The sequence below is a fragment of the Somniosus microcephalus genome, chromosome 9 (assembly GCF_052327205.1).
Source record: "Somniosus microcephalus isolate GS21.2 chromosome 9, FLI_Smic_1.0, whole genome shotgun sequence".
In the NCBI taxonomy this organism is placed as follows: domain Eukaryota; kingdom Metazoa; phylum Chordata; class Chondrichthyes; order Squaliformes; family Somniosidae; genus Somniosus; species Somniosus microcephalus.
Genome location: NC_140995.1, coordinates 33,877,393 through 33,897,656, shown reverse-complemented (window position 1 = coordinate 33,897,656; position 20,264 = coordinate 33,877,393). Strand labels below are relative to the sequence as shown.

Sequence of the window (20,264 nt, the reverse complement as noted above, 5' to 3'; positions counted from 1 at the left end):
CAGTACAGTACTTGTGACACAAGTACTTAAAAACGCAGGCTCCAGTCGGTCTAATTTAGTTTGTGGTGTCTAGTTTATAATCTCAACCTTTGATTCTCATGTCCTGATTTTGCAAATTTTACCTGTTCACCTCATGTTAGGTGACTCACTTTATTTTAAAATCTTTCATCCTGGACCATATCACATCCACTGCTGCCATGAACTCTACGCACAGATCTTTGTCAGCTCTGCAGCAAAGGAGTGTGTTGTACGGACTTGCAGGAAGACCTTTCAAAAAATAACTGGAAGAAATAATTTTTAAATGACTTCATAAAAAAGACAGACTCATTGTTGTAGGTGGTCATATTTTATTGAAAGAAAGAAAAAAAATTCAATTTTGGTGAAATGTTAAACGGGTAAAAATATCCCAGAATAAAAGAAATGAAGGATAGTGCACAATTCTCACTGTATTTGTATTGATTTATTGGGGGTCCTTCTTATAAGTTTTTCTTGTGATTTGGATTTTTTTACCCCTTCAATTTTCTCCCCTAATCTCAATAGTAGACATTCTTCAAGTGTGAGCGCAGACAGTCAGCAGGCTATTTGATAATGGGCGGGGGCGGGGGGAGGAGAAACAGGACGTCAGCAGAACTAATCCTGTCCTCACCTGATGCGCACATAGCACAGTTTCCAGCAAAAATCACTAGACAGCAATCAAGCGTAGGAACTCAGGCAGGTTTTCCCTCACACACGGGTGGCTGAGACCAACTAACTCATCTCTGCACTGCCCTGACTGAGATTTGCTAACAAGCACAGATCAGGGATCTTCCTGGTCTGTATGTCACGGTTTCAAACAAGGCAGTGTGTGGGAGATCCTAGTGGTTTTACTGTTTTGAAAGGAAAAATGGGCACTTTAGTGACATACATTAAGTGCGAAAAAGTTCGCACTGCACTTCACCACGTTCAGTCGATCACATGCTTTCTTTAGTTTGCCAGCTTCCATTTTTGTTACTTGAATATGTGATACAATGACCGAACCCACAGAAAACAAAAACCATCACTGCAGCGCAAAAATGTCACTGCACATTATACTGTCACAGGTGTTAAAACCGCCCTCTGCAAAGGGCCCCCTTTCAAATCACTAACTAATGGTTTACAGAATAAATAAGGCCATTTTTTTCTACTTGAAAAATGGTGAATCTTTGTGGGAAATACTTATTCATTAACGGAGGGGGGCTCATTATGGGGGATAAAATGCACTATTTAAATAGTCTGAATAATCACTGCTCTCTGGGTTTTCAAACCGTTCCGAGTCATCCTGTTCTAATGTTAACTGATCCAATTCCTCATCTGAAGTCGAAGGGCGAGTTAGGATAATCCGAGGCATCTTGGGAACAACAGTTAGGATCAGGATAGGAAGTGATGAAGCAAGAAAATCAGGTACAAGTATTAAGGAAAAAAATTGAAATACACACAAGGAAACAAAAAAACAACAAAAATTAAAATTAAGGTGATTGTATTTAAACAAGATACTTTCAACACAAACATGAATAATCACATATTAAAAATATTAAAACAAAAGAATTATACACAATGGAAGGCAGGTGAAAAAATATTTTGAATTTGAATTCATCCTCACTTCAAATAACTGCTGCATCACTTTTAAAACCAGTTTACTATACACCAATAGTTTTCTGCAGGCATATTCCATCTCCATTCTTAATTGGCCCTGCTGAGGGATTTAATGCCTGCAGAGGGCGAGTCTGGCCCTTTAAATAAAAACCACACTGTATGGAAGGAAAGCTAAATGTAAGCTGTGGGAGAAGACAAAGCTATTTGAAAATGTAATGGCGGCTCAGATCAATTCAACCTTCCCCCCCGCCCATTACATTAATATTTTTCAAACCATCATTCAGTCTACGGTTTGCTCGCTTCAAAAGAGTTAAAGGTAATAAATTATTTTGAGATCAGCTACATTACACCTCACGAAACCACATTGGGTTCTGGTTGGTTAAGATCCTATTAATAAACAAGAAACTGCGGAAAGGATAGTGGCTTTGACTTGTTTTCATCAAGTATGGAATGATAATGCTGAAGAATGGAACACTACCCACTCTTCGCATCTAGGATCCTCATCAAGCACCAGTCAAATCAGATATATTTACAGATTAGTTCCAGTTCAGAGCTCTCTCCAGATTTACCTCGAGCCTAACAATAGCATCATGCATCAGATGGACACATTGAATACATTTCATTCTTTTCCTCATGGCCATTTTGTGTGAGGTTGCAGTTTGGTTCTGAATTATGGGCAGTTATGTGTTGTGAACCACTCTCAGCTGCCAGAGAAGAGACTCGTGCCCCATGGGCTTGGACTGGTTTTGAACTCAGTCCTGAAAAATAGAATAGTGTCTCCACTGAATGTGTCCCCCCCAGCCCCGCTTGATGATAAAGCTCATCTAAAATTAGCATACAACATAGCAAAAAAATCTAAATTGCATAGAGCTATACATCATCACAAGATTCTTCTCTTATTGTAATCAAATGATTTAAGCATATATAGAGTTAAAGAAGAAACCTACAGCATCGACAGTTGATCAGTTTTTAAACCCCAATTTTTCCCCATTCACTGCATCTCCTTCCAGTTGGAAGGGAAGAATTGGTCGAACCAATCAAATGTTGTTCTGTGAACATCTAAAAGGATGTGCAACTCAAGCTGGTGTCAGTTTTTACTCATCCCTTGCCCCACCTCCTCCCCTCTTGAGTTGAGAATGCCTAATTGAGATACATATTCTAGCCAAGGACTGGCAAGTGCACCAGACGAGGCAAATCGATCCGACAGTGAATTGAACCTACGCCCTTTGGGCTCAGAGACATGCCATAGACTCCCAAAAATGTCTTGTCTGAGGCCTTGACAAAATATTATGTCAGCAGCAGTAACCAACATTAAATTGTTCGACAACAGAGGTATTTTTCAGAATGGCAATGGAAGAATGCGTGCAACAAAACCATAAAGCTGCTTGTAAAGAACAGATTTACAATTTCATTGCACACTCCCCACAGAGGAAATCTTCCTCACGAAGAGCAAACTGGGCAAAAAACACCATTAAACATAAATTCGCTAATATCTTGCTTTCTCTATCTTAAATTGTTTGCCTTTTTTTCCTGATATAATCCTTCTCCGGTTTAGTTTTCATGATCTAATATTCGAAACAGATTTTTTTCAGCCCCTGATGATGTTGCTGGTGGGATCGAAAGAATATGTTTTTTTCCCCACCTGCTTTCAACCAGTGAAGTTAAGTGCTGTGTCCATCCAGTGGATTTTATGCACTGCGGTGGCCATATTGCTCAGCCACCAGTAACATCTAGAGAACAATGTGCCCCAATGGCTCAAGAAATCCATGCACCACCTGCTGTGGCATTGATGGGCATGGATCAGGAAGGTCCCAGGTTATAACCTCAGTCTGCGCTGAAGTAGTTGGGGGTGGGGGTGGGGGTTGTGGTGTATGTAACCGTTCCACCTTTAAGAGAACTATTTTAAGAGATGCACTACTTTATCTTGGCTGCTGTATACTGTAATACCGGTGGTGACCACACCGGTATATAAGTGCTGTATAATGATTTATTGGGCAGTTCAGCCTGACCTCCGACTAGTAAAGACCTGTTGAATTTACTCTTGTGGTCTGTGTGCAGTGATTCTTATTAACAATAACTAGAACACACAGACTTAACAGTGGCGACGATGACGATCTTACCCTGCGGCAGAGATATATCCAAGGCAGTTTAACGGGCGTCGAGAAGAGGCATCCGCCCTCATCATCCTGCTGAGAAAAGACTCGGGTCTGAAGAGCAAGGAAGAATCCTGACACGAAGCCTTCCATCAGCAACAGGCAGTGATCATCCCTTCTATCACGGTGGTGGGTAAGCCGATCAGCGACGAGCAGCAAGTCGGCCACGTTGGCTGTGAAGTAGGGGAGGGAAAAACGGAGGATATAAGGGCGGAGAACTCGACCACGGCCGGGGAAAAGAGCCGGACAGAGGTCGGGGCCAGAGGCGCTGAGACTGGGGCAGCATGAGGCACGGGAGCCGCGGTGAATGCAAACGCAGCCAGTGTAAAAGACCGGGCTGCAAGCGGGCTGGGAGACGCAACAGCGTCGAGAGAGAGCTCGACCGCGACCGGGGAAAAAGGCCGGGCAGCTACCGAGGCCGCGAGGCGCGGGATAAAATAAAAAAGAAACGCGGAGAACTCAGCCGCAGCCGGGGGAAAGGACCGGACTGCAAGAGGGGCTGGGAGGCACGATTTGAGAACCGCTGGGGAGGGCGAACGCAGCAATACGGCAATCGCCATTACAGCCAGCGGGGGAGAAAGGCAAACGCGGGAAGCCGCCATTTTCGTAGGCGGGGGAAGAAGACAAGCGCGGGAAACCGCCATTTTGAAAAATAAATAAATAAAAATTTCTTTTTGTTTCTCAAGAAGATTGCAAGGATGCCTAAGCGTGGTAACATCAACGATTTCGATCCCAATGTTGAAGATTGGGCCACGTATGTAGAACGCAGAGAGATTTATTGTAAGGCAAATAAAATATCAGATGAAGATAAAGCACTAACCTTACTAAACTCAATGGGTGTGAAGACATACGGGCTATTGAAGCATCTTCTATCACCAGCTAAACCGGCGGATCAGGCTTTCGCTAATATTGTTGCTGTCCTGAGAAATCATTTGAATCCCACACCACTGATGTTAGCAGAACGATTTAAATTTTATGCGAGAACGCAACTGAAAGAGGAAAGCAACGCGGAGTATTTAATTGAACTGCGTAAGCTAGCGAAATACTGTCAGTTTGGGGAAAGACTGACAGAGGCACTGAGAGACAAATTCGTTTGTGGATTGTCGAAAGAAGGAACACAAAAGCGGCTGCTTGAAGAGAATGATCTTACACTTGATAAGGCTGTCACTATTGCAGCATCGCACGAAGCCGCAGCGAGAGGCACTGCGGAAATGCAGCTGAAGGCAGCGGTACTCAGCGTAGATCAAATGGCTTTGGGTACAGCGAAATGTTATCGTTGTGGAAAGACAACACACGATCAGAACCAATGCTGATTTAAAAATCAAGAATGTAGAAAATGTGGCAAGCTTGGTCACATAGCTAAAGTATGCCGGTCAGGTAAGAAGACCAGCAACAAAAAGTCACCGCAGGAAAAGTGCAGAAAGGTACATAAGGTGGCTGAGAAGAGTTCGGATGAACAGAATTCGGATTCAGACTCCAACAGCAAGGAACTGGGTAGTCTGAGAATTCACAATGTGAGTAAGGAAGCTGACCTACAAACTATCTGGGTCACACTTCAGATAGCAGGAGTCCAAGTGAAGATGGAATTGGACACCGGATCGGCGTTGACGGTCATGAATAAGCAAGATTACAAAAGGTTATTCACACATATTCCCCTACGGGATACGGAGATAGTATTAAAGACATAGACGGGGCAAAGAGTATACCCCATCGGAAAGATAAAAGTCAAGGTGGTACACAAGGGCAAAGAACACCAAGGAATGGACTTATATGTACTACCTGAGGGAGGTCCACCACTTCTGGGACGGGAGTGGATCAGGAAAATAAATATGGACTGGCACTCCCTAAAAGCAATAACGGTAGATTCCGGAAAAAAAGATGTCAAACCTGAACGATTGTCCAGAATATTGGATGAGGTTAAAGAGGTGTTCCAACAGGGACTGGGAACACAGAGGAATTACGGCAAAAATCAAGATTGCAGAACATGCAAACCCAAAATTTTTCAAAGCCAGACCGGTACCTTATGCGATACGACCTGCTGTGGAAGCTGAGCTGGAAGGGCTAGAACGTTCAGGAGTACTGTCTAAGGTGGACTGGAGTGAGTGGGCCACGCCCATTGTTCCCGTCATGAAGCGTTCATCGAGCAACAAGCCAGGGGAACCGGGGAAGGTCCGCATCTGTGGAGACTTCAAGATCATGGTTAATCCGGTGCTTCACACGGTGCAATATCCGCTTCCGCGGATTGAGGATATCTTTGCTTCATTGTCTGGCGGGAAACACTTCACCAAGATAGACCTGGCGCAAGCGTACTTACAGATGGAAGTTGAGGAAGAGTCGCGCCAGTATCTCACAATCAACACGCACAGAGGCTTGTATCGATAGAATAGACTGGTTTTTGGAGTGGCTTCGGCTCCAGCGATTTGGCAGAGGGCCATGGAGCAGGTATTACAGGGAATTCCAAGCACTCAATGTTACTTGGACGATATCCTGATTACAGGAGATGATGATAGGAACACCTTGCAAATTTGAAACTGGTGCTCACCAGATTGAAGGAATATGGACTTCGAGTTAATCGCCAGAAATGTGAGTTCTTTCAGAAACGGATCTCGTACTGTGGTCATGTCATTGACCAGGAGGGGCTGCACAAGTCACCTGACAAGATCGAAGCTGTTGTGAAGGCTCCCGCTCCGGAAAATGTATCCCAGTTGAGGTCGTTCCTAGGGTTGATTAACTATTACCATAAGTTTCTGCCAAATCTATCCACGGTGCTGCACCCGCTGAACGCTCTTTTGCAGAAAGAAGTACCATGGAAGTGGAGCGAGGACTGTAAGAAGGCCTTTCGCAAAAGCAAGGCATTGATCACCTCAGAGGAAGTGTTGGCTCACTTCAACCCAACGCTACCTATTCGTTTAGCTTGTGATGCTTCTCCTTATGGTATTGGAGCAGTACTCTCACACAAGTTGCCAAATGGCTTGGAAAGGCCAGTCGCATTTGCATCCAGATCATTGACCTCCGCTGAGCGCAACTATGCTCAGATAGATAGGGAGGCTCTCAGCCTTGTGTGGGGAGTAAAGAAGTTTAATCATTACCTGCAGGGCCAGAAGTTTACACTGCTGACAGACCACCAGCCGTTGGTATCCATTTTTAACCCTAAGAAGGGTGTTTCGGTGATGACAGCACAGAGGCTCCAGAGATGGTCCCTTTTCCTAGGGGCACATCAATATCAGATAGAATTCAAAGGTACAAAGCAGCATGGTAATGCTGATGGGCTGTCGCGCCTGCCACTACCTACTGAGGAGGAGGCACCGACGGTTGACCCAGTGGAGTTATTTCACTCGACCATCATCGAATGTTTACCTGTCACCAATGCAAATATTGAAAGGGAGACTAGGAATGACCCGACACTGTCCCGGGTCTACGAATTGACAGTAAAGGGATGGCCAGCCCATGGTGATCCACTGTTACCGGCATTCTCAGCAAGACGAGAACAGCTGTCCATCTGTCAGGGAACATTGATGTATGGAACAAGGGTGATTATCCCTCCTAAGTTGAGAGAGAGAGTTCTAAAAGAACTACATGAAGGTCATCTGGGGGGAGTCAAGATGAAAAGCCTTGCTAGGGCTTATGTGTGGTGGCCGGGTATCGACCAACAGATAGAGGATCTGACGAAAAGCTGCTCAGGGTGCCAAAAAGTCCAAAATGCACCTCCAATTGCACCGCTGCATCCATGGGAATGGCCTTCAACCCCACGGCAACGTGTACATATTGACTTTGCTGGTCCATTCATGGATTCCATGTTTTTAATTGCGGTGGACGCACATTCTAAATGGCCAGAAGTGATTAAAATGACTACCACTACCTCGGAGAAGACGATCGCGGTGCTAAGAACGATATTTGCAAGAAATGGATTGCCAGAGCAAATATGTTCAGACAACGGACCACAGTTCGTGTCAGAGGAATTCCAGAAATTCCTGAAGAAGAATGGGGTGAAACATTATACCTCTGCCCCATATCATCCAGCTACGAATGGGCTGGCCGAGAGGTTTGTACAGACGTTCAAAAAGGCAATAAAGGCCATGAGCGAAGATCAGATTCCACTGCAACACAAGGTGGACAATTTCCTACTGGCATATCGAAACGCCACCCATGCAACAACAAACCAAAGTCCTGCCATGATGTTCTATAACAGGAGGTTGCGGTCCAGGTTGGACTTGTTAAAACCAAATGTGCGGAGGGAAGTCGAAAACAAACAGTTCCAGCATATCAATAACAAGCCCACTCGGAGTTTTGAAATAGGACAACCGGTGTTAGCCAGGGACTATAAAAACGAGAAATGGCAATCTGGAACAATTCGGGCCAGACAAGGACCCCTGATGTACACGGTAGATGTTGGTGAAAATGTAATGCGACGTCATGCTGACCAACTGGTGGGATCGAGAACAAGGGTCGAGGCCATGGTTACGACAGAGACAACCGTGGAGGAAGTTAGTGAACCTGAAGCATCTACCTCAGAAGTGAATATACCTGATGATGATGGCCTATCCATGGGGGATCAACTAGATGAGTCACCCCAGCAACGAGAACCAGAGACCCCTGAAAGGCGTTATCCGTCTCGGATTAGGAGGCCTCCTCAGAGACTGAATCTGTGAACTGTTTTTACATGAAGTTGTGTATATATGTTATTATGTTATGTTTAATGGGGAATATATACTGTTAAGCTAAAAAGGGAGGATTGTGGTGTATGTAACCATTCCACCTTTAAGAGAACTATTTTAAGAGATGCACTGCTTTATCTTGGCTGCTGTATACTGTAATACCGGTGGTGACCACACCGGTATATAAGTGCTGTGTAATGATTTATTGGGCAGTTCAGCCTGACCTCCGACTAGTAAAAACCTGTTGAATTTACTCTTGTGGTCTGTGTGCAGTGATTCTTATTAACAATAACTAGAACACACAGACTTAACAGGGGTGATTTCGGTAGCTATCCAATGACTCCTACTGGAAAATGCAACCAGATGTGCTCGGTTTAAGGACGCGATTGGGTTTGGCTATGGTGTCGCATGCTTGCCAAAACACACCGTCTAGGGCTCACACACGAGGGGGGCTGGAACTTGTGAAACTTATGGCATGAGCCATACTTGACCATAAAGATAATGTAACATTTGGTTGACAAGCAGGTATTGTTATGGGGAAAATTATACCTTTGGCCATTTTTGATACAGCACCTATCATGATCCGTGTAATACTGCACAGTACACTGTATGCTTAAACATTTTCTTAAGATCCAAGCTAATAATTTTAGTATCTAAGCTAATCATTTTAGTAAAGAATTATTGGTCTTCCACAAGCATATAAAGTTAGAACAAAACCTATTATAGTGGTGGTCAATGGGATAGTTCTACACTTTGTCTAAATCTCCAAGACATAATACCCCAAAACCACAGGAAAACACTGCTACTCACTGGCATTGTATGGTTCACAATACGGAACGAGGTGCTTTTTTGTGTCATCTCACTTGCAGAGTTAACAGTGCAATTCTCCGATGTCACAAATCTCTAATAAAAAATAAATAAAAGAAACGGCTGTTGAGCTATATTAAATATATATACAGTGCTGGTCACAGTCGATACAAACTCAGTACTAACCCCAGAGTGATTGGCTATTGGACTGACTACAGCGCCACCTTGTGGAATCAACAAAGACAGAACTCAAAGCAGCTGTCACAGAAAACAACATTAGCCAGTTTTACTACAGTACCAAGGAATTAGGTAATGGAAGTAAAACTACCCATTTATTTAACCGTATTGAGCTCTTCTTTCTCATCCTCACCAATTCTGGTTTCCCTAATGGCTCAGGGTAGTGTGGCACTGAACCACACAGACCAGAAAGGCCCAAATTCAATCTTTGAATTGTCTAATCTCAGAGTGGTTGCCAGTTAAAATTGTCCTCAACACCTTCAAGCTAAGAAGCAGAAAAATCAGCCAGGTCAACTGCTTTTGATTGCTATTCAATGACCCCCCTAAAATCAGCGTGTGAGAAGATATTCAGCCTCCAGGCTCACATGTGGAGACGGTAAGGGTTGCCAGCGCTCATTTAAATGTACTCAACAAATCTTTAGGTGATGAGGACAAGGGGTGAGAATTGGAATGGAATGGGGTGGGGGGTTAGAAACTAGCTAAAGTCAGAACTAGTTCACTTAATTCAGATGCATGAGCTTTACTTACCAAGCTACTTCCGTTGCATGTAGATGTTGTCCTTTCTTCAAGAAAGACACCCTCCGATTCTGGTTCCTTGTCGCTGGCAGCTGGATGATTTAGAAAGCTGGACCGTTCATTTTGATGAGGTCGAACAGTGCCTGCCTCACCACTGTTCAAGTTGGAGGCAACAGTGCCGTCAGTTGTCACCGCCCTGTCCCTCAAAATAACTATCTTAATCACGGCCCCGGAATTCCTCAGGGCACTCACTGCTTCCTGGTGGGTAACGTTTTGTAGACCTATTCCATTGACCTGCAAAGGCAGAGACCTTGTTGACATTTATTATTAGCCATTTTGGAAGATCCTGTAAATAGAGGACGGTGAATATTACATTATTAAATACAATCGGGCTGACCTTTCTCTGCTCTCTGCCCCATTTCCTGGCAAGAACAGGGCAGCAGCTGCACGAAAAACGGGCGAGTCACATCCTGCGGGCCTCGAAATAGGCATCCATCCCATGGGAGCCTTATTTACATCAAGGCCCTACGCCCATTGTAGGACCCCACTGTGATCTTCGTGGGCCCATTGTTGATACATGAGCATGTCCTGCACCCATTGGTCCAAGTCGTGGAGCAGCCTAACCAGGGACCACCGCAGGCCACTTCAAAAAAGGCCGCAATTTTCCTTTTCCCTCATTTTTGTGTGGCCAGGAGGAGCGGGAGTGTTCTTCCAGGCCCCACAAAAATACTCGGGCCTACTACCAGTCTCTGCGCAGCTCCCCACAGGACCCTCTACCCCCCTCCCCCTCCCACAATCTCCCAGGTCAGTACCGTCAGCAAGCTAGGAATAGGAACCAGCCAATTACCCAGCTTCCGCGACAAGTGCCGTTCAGCGTGCTCAGCTCCTCGGCCACATGCTTACGAGGCCTGGCCACCAAGATGGTTTGGGTCTCCGAGCCTCACTGCAGCAATCGGCCCGATCACAATGCCCGCCACCTGCCCGGTTACCACTGCAACCCAAAGTCACCTGCCGCCCTCCCTCCCGCCAATGCTTATTCCAATAGTGAAAGAGACCTGTGGAACTTACGAATGTCAAAGTCACAGCTGAGTTCGACAGGTTTCCTTACTCGTTGAATAAACATAATTTTCAATAGCTTCACTTGTATCATTCCAGTCAAACAATATTGGTGTTTGACTTTTGTGTGGAATAATTTAAAAGACAACAATATGAAGCAGTGTGTAATAACATCCCAGGATACTTAGGGGCAGATGTCAGCCCAATAGATGTGAAATCACCAGTTGATGATTGAACGTGGAAGTAGAGGCAGCAAAGGATACATGATCTCGGTGCAGGTTTCTTTGATTCAGTTTTTCTTAGCAGCTGATGTTTGAGTTCCATGTGGAATATGCAAGCAATGTTTGTTTTCTGCAAATCAGTCATGTAGCAACAGCAAAGGTTTTTATTTGTACTATTAACATTCCACAATGCTTAGTGGTAGTCACTACAAGGATATTGCCATGACTACAGGTGTTAGTCTGCTGACGAGGAGAGCCAGCACACAGCAGTTGGAAGGTGTTTTTTATTTAATATATTAAAACTGCCCGTGGCGCGTGACAAAGTAGTTCCACTTGGGTGTTGTCTAAATGGGCACATTCCGTGTACGTGAGATAACAGCTGTGTGTCGAATTTTGTTCTGAGCTGCAAGCACTGTGTAACAGTAGTTAACAAAGCTTTCTAGTGTATTATTTGGGAACGATTTGTAGTTATGTAAAAGCAACGACACTAGAAAAGTCAGCTGTGTGCCCTACAGAGGGAACCCTTACAGCAAACGTGTACAGGAAACTCTTTTTTATCCGGCACCGACGTGGTGCCGGTTGATCAAAAAGTCCGGATTACAGAGAGGTATACTTACCAAGGTACGAGAGCCCCGTACACGGCCACAGGTGCAGGAGCCCCGGTTACACGGCACTTGTGCAGGAGTCCCGGTTACACGGCCACAGATCCAGGAGTCCCTGTTGCACAGCAACAGGTGCAGGAACCCCGGTTACATGGCCACAGATCCAGGAACCCCGGTTACACGGCCACTAATATACAGTAAAACTTACCTGAACCTACTCCTGAATTTTGCCAGTTAAGAGAGATTTCTGGATATTTATGTGCCGGTTAAGAGAGTTTCCTGTACTTGGTTTGGTTTTCCTTTGAATATTATTTTATGGATACATTAACTGCTTCGAATATTATTTAACTGGGTCAGCCAATATTTGAAGAGCCACATTTCAAGGTTTGACAGAGAAATGGCCCAAGGGCTGAAATGCATTCTTTACGCTGCATTCAATTCAATAAAACAACCAGCAAAACCTTGAAAACTTGGCTCCAGCAACCATCACGGCCACGGCAAGCTGTGAGCTTACCATTTTTTAAACCTGAAGCTAATCGACCCTATCCATATGAGGCATTTTGAACAATAAGAAAACAATTTCTGCACATGTGCTAACCTGTCCTGCCAGGAAGGTGTTGAAAACTTTCAATTATTTCTGAGTATGAACAGAGAGATGAGGCACATTACAAGTGGGGAAATGCTCAAGGATGGGTACTCGTCCCCTTTAAATGGATCTGAACCCCACTTACCTCCTCACGTATCTCAATCCCTTCTTCCTCCACTAACGCATCTAGCTGCTGCTTGAACTCTCTGGTACTGTTCACTTCAAGTCTTATTCCACAACTCCCTTGCCCGACTTCCCCCCCCGCCAACCCCTTTATTCCTACTTTTTAAACTTGTGTCCCTGGTATCGGGATCCTTCACTGCCTGGGTCAATATTGTCAACTCACTTCATACTCTGGAAAACAACAGTTGGATCATTTCAAAGTTTCCACTTTTCCAATGAGAACACGTCCCACCTCCTTAAAACAAACCAAGCCCACACAGCCTGTTGAAAGTGCACCTTCTTTTAAATAATATAAACTAATTAACATCTCGTGTCAACGGTGGCTCAGTCGGTAGCACTCCTGCCTCTAACTCAGAAGTTGTGGGTTCAAGTCCCACTCCAGAGACTTGAGCACAAAATCTAGGCTATCACTTCAGTGCAGTACTGAGTGAGTGCTGCACTGTCGGAGGTGCCATCTTTCGGATGAGACGTTAAACAGGTGGGTGTAAAAGATCCCATGGGACTATTTCAGAGAGGAGAAGGGGAGTTTTCTCTGGTGTCCCGGCCAATATTTATCCCTCAACCAACATCATTAAAACAGATTATCTGGTCATTATCACACTGCTGTTTCTGGAACCTTGCTGTGCGCAAATTGGCTGCCACATTTCCTACATTACAACAGTGACTAACCTTCAAAAGTACTTCAATGGCTGTAAAGTGCTTTGGGATGTCCTGAGGTTGTGAAAGGTGCTATATAAATGGCAGTCTTTCTTTTTGTTCTTTATCTTTGCCAGATTGTCTTGATATATTCAAACAGGGATGTAAACAGAGAAATCAGCAACGTTTCTCAAATTCTGCTATTATTGGAATGGGGTCAATCTGACGTGGTTACAAGGAGTTTCACAAACGTACCTCCAGTACCATGTCTCCAACTTGTACACCAGCAAGATCAGCAGGACCCCCCTTCGATACTTTTGAAATGAAGATTCCCTGGCACAGACAATACTATGAATCATTATTTGTTACATTAATTAAAGGACAAGTCTTATTTTGCAATCAGAAGCTAGTTAACTCTCTGAATCAGACTGCAATTACATGCGGTAGCGAAACCCTCTGTGTAAATGCGGGAAGCATTTTGTACATCATAAGACAATGAAAATTAGGGCTGTTTTCTCAAAATGCCAAATCCTTTTTTCCCCCCATCCCCTCATATAACAAAAGCAGCAAAGAACAAACAGGTACCCAAGCAGCTTTTCACGAGAAGGATCGTACAATTGTGTGAAATTTCTCTCTGGATTCTAGTTTCAGCAGCCTGCAGTTTTTACACCCAATCATACTTGAGATTAGGGAGAAATTTCAAAGTCTTATTCTTGGAACTTCTGATTAGTTATCTCCATCAGGAGATTTTAAAACTCAGAGTTCCTGCCAGCACAAATTACATGGTCGATTATAAGAAGTCTCAAGTCATACAGAGCAGGAAAGTTTCATGTCTGATCACCAGTCTGTTCTGATCTCGGCCAATAGGGACACTACAATTGGCCTCAGTTTACCCAGAATCTGACACCCCACCTGAGGGAGCATTTCGATGTAGCAGTAGGTTAGATAGGAGAAACACGCCTTACAGGTATACCAAGGGGAGGCACAGTGGTAGACACTAGAAGTTCTCTGCCAGGTAAATATCACCAAATAAATTTGGGGTATTTTATTTCTCCTTGGATGCAGACAGTTTTTGCTGGGAAGGACCATGTTTAGGTAGGAAATGATGGGAGGATGGTGCAAGATGGCAGTTTAAGGTACAGCATATTGTTTGTGGGTCCACTGCAAGAGGTTTCATTCTGCTGCAATACTTGTGCAGGGGCAGGGAATTACTAGAAGCGTGATCAATGAGTACCTGCTGCACCAATCTTTCTGGCTGCACCAGTGCTTCTTCCTCCTCTGCTACTGCTGTACTTCTTTGTCCTGCTGAATGCTTACTCCTCTTTGCACCCCACCTAAACTGTCCAAACAGCAGAAGCTTTATTTTAGCATTCTAATGGTCTGCTCTACAGTATTTCGGTTGAGGTATTTGCCTCATTGTATTTACATTCCACTGCTCTTCAGGGGTTTCTCGGTGGAGTCATTCGTTATTGCTGCAGAGGATAGAAGACATTCTTCAGTGTATATTAGCCTTCAAGCAATGCAGGCAACATAACTTCCGGATAGAAAGCTGCTTCTTGATAATGGGCATCTATTTTGTTATGACATTTCTGTGGTCACAAACCACCGGAATATTAATTAAATGAAAAACGTTACTGTTGATGTCAGTTGTGGGGTTAATGTGAGGAAGGCCTGATACCAACATGGGGTGCCATCTACTATGTCTTGCACTCACAGCAATCCTGCCACCAGTGCATTATCCAACTAATGCCTCCTTCCCAAAGAGAAAGCAGTAAACATAGATGTATCAAGGAAGTGATGGACATTATTTGATTGCAGACTGGCTGACCTGGCAGATATCCCCTGCGGTGGCTTAGAAGGATCCAGTAGCATAAAAGCTTACCGCTGTGGTAACCTTCACAGCTACGGAAAGACATATCCCTGTGGTAGAAGTTGTCTGCCGGGCAGCCTGAAGCAGATGGCTTAACTGTGACAGCCTCTCCAGTGAAGCAGAAGCAGCCGAAATAAATGTCCTCAGACATGTGCAGGTCACAGGGTCAACAAATGCTTTGGGGGGGGGGGGGGGGGGGGCTGGGGTACGGAGGGTGCGGATGCCTCAGTCATTGAGTCTGCATTTGATGCCCCCCTCAAGAACTCATCTTCCTCATCTAAATTGTGGACTGGGATGGAAACCCCCTAATGAATGCCCATCCTCAGCCCTATGTTTGCTGCAACTTCAATTACAACAGCAAAAACAGTGAGGGGAATAGACCCTGCAAAGATAATGCCCTTCGCAGCAACAAAAACCAATGCAGGGAGCAACATCCAACTTAGTCAAAAAAAAAGATTAGTATCAATTTTTCCTACAGAAAGCTAGCTTTAAGGATCGAACCTCAACAGAGCATGTATCCATTTTACATGTGGGTGATAAGCGCCAGGGGCAAAGCTCACCTGAATAATGTGACATTCATTGTGGGATCTGATGACAGTACTATAATTGGCACATTACAAAAGAGACTAGGGTGGGCCTGTTACTTTACTTTGCCATAAAACGCAATGCACTGCAAATCAAGTCTGTGCACTCAAATCCTCACCAGTACACACTGGCCGACCAAAGCTCGGTGCTGCCAGCGGAGTCTTGCACAGTCAGAGCTCAAGGGTATACTCCCACACCCCACAGCCATCTATCACCATCATCAAGGATACCTTTCCCTTTGTATGGGCCTTCATGCAAGGCTTTTAGTGATCTCCATAATAAAAAGTGTTTCAAAAAATCATTTCACAAACTCTGTTTAAACGCGGACGATGAAAATTGTAACCAGGCTCCTGAATAAATTTAATTGTCTTTTAATTTGCTGAAATGGGTTTTAACCTCCAGGCCTGCCCCTGAAGTTGCTCTCCATTCACATTTTGAAACTATAAAAGTGATAAATGTTTTATACAGTAAACCTTTTTCAGGATGGCATGAGAAATATTTAAATTGTTAGCCAATGCTTCTGTAACAAAAACAAAGGTCTTCATACATAGCAGGTTCATCAGCATCTAAGAAAAAACATACATCATGTTTCAAGTAAAAGTTCTAACAAAGGTTCTCTACCCAAAACCCTAGCTTTCTCTTTTCAGATGTTGACAGACCTACTGTATATTTCCAGTGTTTTTCAATAAAGAGGACAAGGAGCCAACTTTATTCTAAAGCAATACATTCTATCCAATTCTCAACTTCGAAGGAGTGCTCAGTGTTTAGCAAAAGGTCCCTGCTGCATCCATAATCTTTGGACAGGACCAGATAAGATATATAACCAGAGTCAAAGCCCCAATAAAAGATAAAGAAACAGAAAGTCAACTGGGCAGATACACACATACAAAAGCAACAATTATTGGGCAATCGCTGGGTCAAAATCCTGAAACTCCCTCCCTAACAGCACTATGGGAGTACCTTCACCACACGGACTGCAGCGGTTCAAGGCGGTGGCTCAAGGGCAAATAGGGATGGGCAATAAATGCTGGCCTTGCCAGTGACGCCACATCCCAGGGACGAATAAAAAAAAAAAAAATCACAGCAGAGGAAGTGAGAGAGACTCACCAACTTATGTTTGATAATGCTCCTGTAAGAGCCTTGGGAGGTTTTGCTACCATCACCACCGCCCACCCTAACCTTGCATGTTACCTCCCAGTCAATTTAAACTGGTCTGGGCACATGTCCCCTACCAACATTCTCCAACAAGAAAGGGTAAATGGCACAGGCAGACCTAGATAGGGAGAGAAAATAAAATACTTCAAAAATGGAGCCATGTAGACAGAACACAAAAACTAACTTGGGCATTGAGTTGAACTCCAGGGAGCAGCACACAACAGCTGGTCACTTCTACATCTGTGAAACGGTGTGCTTCCACCTGGTCTAAAGTATCAATAATCGTAATCAGAAATAGCTCAGCTGAGTTGTCATCTATTCCAGTCATACATACCAGGCAGCACACTACCTGCTACCACACCCAGAATGATTCATGGGTGCTAGTTAATGATTCTCCAGCAGCTACACGCGAGGGCATGAGAAATCTGCTGGTGAAATGCGTTTGGTAATCGGGAATATTTTTGAAAAACCAGCTACATATTCACACAATGTGTGTATAACACAACATATTTCTGCTTTGCTAGTAATATAATTCATTCAAAATTTTCTACCAAAATTCACCATCAAGAGCAAACATTTTCTCCGAGATTGCAAGTCAATTAAATTCATATTTTTTTTAATTTTTTTTTTTTTACTATGTTTAACTTAGAAAAACTTACTTTATCATTGATTTTATATGGAGCCGACCCCTTTCCTCCAGCAATGCTGATCCCCAGAGTTCCCATCTGGCTGCACACTGTAATATTGAGCTTTTAAGAAAAAAAATCAGAAATTGCACTGTTTTTGGTAATGTATTTTTGTGAAGAGTTTATACACAGGCGGTCACTGCAGGTAAATGCCTTGTCTGTTGCAATACCAGTGGCCACAGCTCCCCAAGAAAGAGAGTTTTTGCTCCCAGTTGCTGGAAAGTCGGCATATGGATGTTAGGTGAGAACAGGATGGGCTCAGTCAAATAGACTGGTCAAAATCACTGCCACTGTCATGGGCAACAAATACGAACAAATGTAAAGTAGGGAAGAGAGGAAAGAATATTAGGCCAATCAGTATCTACCCGATTAACTGGACAGTGAAACTTTGTACAGCACCCTCCCCAACCACCAGTAATGCTAATTCCTGGGGGAGTCAAAAGTTTTACCTGTAATACATCACTAGACAAACTTAACTAACCCATACCCCTAATATGCCCCAAAGTTGCTCTCCCTTACCAACTTGGTCAAGTCCTTCTTAAAGCACTGTAGTGTATTGATACTTGCCTTACATCAGTGAGGTCCTGAGGGCTGCTAGCACCTATGGAACTATACCCTGTATGAGTGGCCACCATTATATGGCCTACCTCATGTCAATCAATAGTATAACTTTATCCATTTGTTATATATGTACGCACCTTATAGTTTAGAGAGGTAGTTGCATGTCTTATAAGGACATGTAGAAGTGATTTTTAATCAACAAAGGTAAATAAACCAGCGAATTGTAACGGGAATTTGGATTCAACCCAGGAAGATGGAGCTCAAATAACTGTATACTCAATAGACCTTGTTTCCCTGAATCAGGTTTGCTTGATTTGTAATCACCTCACCTTATTTGGAGCCTTAAAGTTTAAATAAGTGAAACTTTGCTTGTGAACTTATTGTCTTACTGTCATAGAATGAACTCACCTAAAGCTAGCTAGCTAACTGATCCTGAAAGATCCTAACTGCCCCGCATATAATATTTGTAATACTATTTAATTCCCACTTTATAAAACTTGTTTCAAGTGTAAGTAACATTGTTCTTCCCTCCCCCAAGTCTTAGCTGTTCACACCATTATACATTTTTGTACTCTGCTGTAATGGATTTGATATATTTGCTTAACATGCAAGTACTTTTTATTCATTTGTTCATTCTTCTTTCTTCCCCCAAAACCATCTTTTCTCAGTTATTCACAACACAACGAAATATATTTTTTCTCGCAGTTACTTTCCACGGTGGAGGTGCAGTAATGGTTGAGGCTGTTGTTAATGCAGCACTGCACCAGGTTAGGTTTGTCCCCCACTGTTGAGCCTCCAAATGACCAAAACCTTGAACAGGTGGTCAGTCATTCACCATGGTGTCAGCCTGGCTGGCTGGCTGACTGACTCCAGCTGTAATCCCCAAGCTCAGTATCAAAGAGCATCCCTTTTCCACCCAATTCAAACACCAGTTTCACACAGCTGCTGTCTGAAAAAATGGGAGCAATGGTTATGATCTGAAATTGTGACCCTGAGCTTCCGGTCGCCTGTCATTTTAATTCTCCGCCCCACTCCCATTCTAGCCCGTCTGTCCTTGGCCTCCGACACTGCTCTAATGAAGCTCAATGGAAGCTCGAGGAACAGCACCTCATCTTTCGATTAGGTACTTTACAAGCCTTCCAGACTTGAGATCGAGTTCAACAATTTCATCTCATAACCATCGCTCCCATTTTTTTGGACAGCAGGTTCTGGTGATGATTCTGTTAATGCCATTTACACCTCCTCTAGACCCATCTTTTGTTTCTTTACTTGTCCCATTACCACCCCCTTTTGCCTTGCACTATCATACCTTTTGTCGTTTAATCTCTCTTGCTTTCCACCCAATCACAGACCTTCCCTTTTGTTCTTTCCTCCCCTCCTTCTGTTTCTCTCTCCACAGATGCTGCCTGACCTAAGTATTTCCAGCATTTTTTGTTTTTATTTCAGATTTCCAGCATCCGCAGTATTATGCTTTTGATATAGATATAGGATATAATTTAACCTCGAAAATGCTTAAAGATGCTTTTATGTTACCTTCGTCCAAGTTCCTTTGAATCCAGTGGATATAAAAAGTGTTGTTTGGCCCTCGTTTCGCTCTGGACACCTACTCTCTGCACCAGCGTTGTTCAGCGAGTTACACGCCTGTTGTTTGATGCTGCCCAAGGCGCACGTTGGCTTGGTTTGCCTGTGATTATCGCGCAGTGAAGCTCTCATGTGTTGGTTACGATGAAAACCTTCTTCTGTATCAAACAGGCTGCCAGAAAATTTAGATACAGGTTCCTGAAGTGTTAAAAAAAAGTGACGTACCAGAAAACAATGAAAAGAAATTTAGAGAGTTGAAAAAAAAAAGAAAAAAGTTTGAAAATCCTATTTGAAGAAAGACGTATTTATATAGCCGTCTCATGACCTCAAGACATCCCAAAGCGCTTTACTTTTGAAGTGTAGTTACTATTGTAACCCAGTGAATATGGCAGCCAATTTGCACACAGCATGGTCCCACAAACAGCAATGTGATAATGTCCAGATAATCTGTTAAGGTGTTGGTTGAGGGATAAAAATTGGTTAGGACACCAAGAGAATTCCCTTGCTCTTGTTAGAATAGTGCCATGGGATCTTTAACATCCACCTGAGAGGGCATACCGAGC

The 20,264-nt window shown here is 43.7% G+C and overlaps 1 protein-coding gene across 4 annotated transcripts in view; it reads right to left on the bottom strand.

Moving 5' to 3' along the window:
• Window positions 1-589: 589 nt before the first annotated feature.
• lrrc1 (leucine rich repeat containing 1) overlaps window positions 590-20,264 on the bottom strand; it is a 231,750-nt gene continuing 212,075 nt past the window's right edge. For 3 of the 4 annotated variants that reach the window (XM_085996510.1, XM_085996508.1, XM_085996509.1), the window contains 4 exons: window positions 19,654-19,899; window positions 9,992-10,273; window positions 9,230-9,322; window positions 590-1,366 (listed from right to left, as the gene is read on the bottom strand). In XM_085996510.1, the coding sequence (XP_085852636.1) occupies window positions 1,220-1,366; window positions 9,230-9,322; window positions 9,992-10,273; window positions 19,654-19,899 (768 nt within the window). In that variant the 3' untranslated portion in view covers window positions 590-1,219. Of the gene's footprint in view, window positions 1,367-9,229; window positions 9,323-9,991; window positions 10,274-17,463; window positions 17,623-19,653; window positions 19,900-20,264 lie in introns of those variants that run through there. The other variant, XM_085996512.1, reaches the window with a different exon arrangement.